At 39.7% G+C, this 1,234-nt stretch overlaps 1 protein-coding gene across 1 annotated transcript in view; it reads right to left on the reverse strand.

The window, feature by feature from the left end:
- The window catches only part of LOTGIDRAFT_151937 (hypothetical protein), a gene marked incomplete at both ends in the record, with an annotated part of 3,996 nt that extends 3,807 nt beyond the window's left edge, over nt 1-189 (reverse strand). Inside the window, one exon of the mRNA XM_009045433.1 lies at nt 29-189. Coding sequence (XP_009043681.1) covers nt 29-189 — 161 coding nt within the window. The remainder of the gene's footprint in view (nt 1-28) is intronic.
- Nucleotides 190-1,234: the final 1,045 nt, after the last annotated feature.

Consider the following 1,234-nt stretch of genomic DNA (forward strand, 5'->3'; position numbering starts at 1 on the left):
TGCCGACTTTGTAGTTTGCATGACGTACTTCAAAATGGCTTGTCTGGAGGAGCCGCCCCTTTCCTTCAAGGAAGCGACTGCAGCCTTGATCATATCTACATATTTCGGGTGAGCAGCTGGCACCTTAGGCTTGGCTGAGGTCTTCTTCTTGGGTGATTTGTGAACGGGAGCTACGGCTGCGTCAGTCATCTTGGATTGCTTCTTGCGAACGTCGTTCTTCTTCTGTGTACGAGAGGAAAATGAATAGACTAAACGCGTGTATTGTGTAGACCCATACAAGTAAAGCGCGGACTTGATAGTGAGCACGCCTTAATTTTACCTGGTTTTGACTTGAGATAAATCTTGTGTTTGTAATTTCATGACAAATACGTATTTCAAGGGTCATTTTTGCTAATTTTCCCAAAAATTAGACTTAACCTGGTCAAAGAAACATTTGTCTACTATACCATTCTCATACTGTGAGGAAATTGGCAATATTTGAACTCAAATCACGGTTTTTTAGAGCCCGACTTTTCCTTTTCGTCCGTTTCAGTAGTGAAAAAGACCCAACTTTCACTCCAGTTCCGTAACACAGGGCAGGTAAGTGACTTTGGGAGGGCTAAATAGGTGCAAATATCAGTCCACTAGACTTTTTCATAAGTTTGAGCAATCTCCCACCTTTTGGGACTTTCTTATAAGGAAATCATAGAGGGCATTGGCGCTCAAAATACACCACGGTGAAAATGTATGGTTTAAAGTTCATTAACGTTCTGTATTGAGATTGGCGTGAAAAAGAGTGAATAAAGTGAAAGAAATTAGGAAAAACTGAGAAATGAAGAAAATCGCGTTTTGTCTCTTACCTTTGAACTTGGACACATACATACTTACCATATCANAATCCCATGACAAGTGTACGAAATTTTAACAACACAACACTTTATAAAACATTCTGTCAGGGTTTGAGTAGATCTACTCAAAAATTAAACCCCACCCCACCGTATTGTGATCCCATATTCTCGCCTAGTGTTTCTAAGTAAATTGATTAGACCTGTAGGATAATCCGGTCATTGGCGGTAATCAACATAGACGTTCGGTCGGTGTATTTTGCACATGGCTTCACGGTTAAGTTAGGGCTAGGTTTCATTCATTCATTCATTCATTCATTCATTTTACTCATTCCATACCTCAATATAGGAGAATCAATTATTATAAACGTGGTCAATGGTGTGTTTTTTACACTCAAGGTTTAGACTAG

This window comes from Lottia gigantea, assembly GCF_000327385.1.
Source record: "Lottia gigantea unplaced genomic scaffold LOTGIsca_1, whole genome shotgun sequence".
Lineage (NCBI taxonomy): Eukaryota > Metazoa > Mollusca > Gastropoda > Lottiidae > Lottia > Lottia gigantea.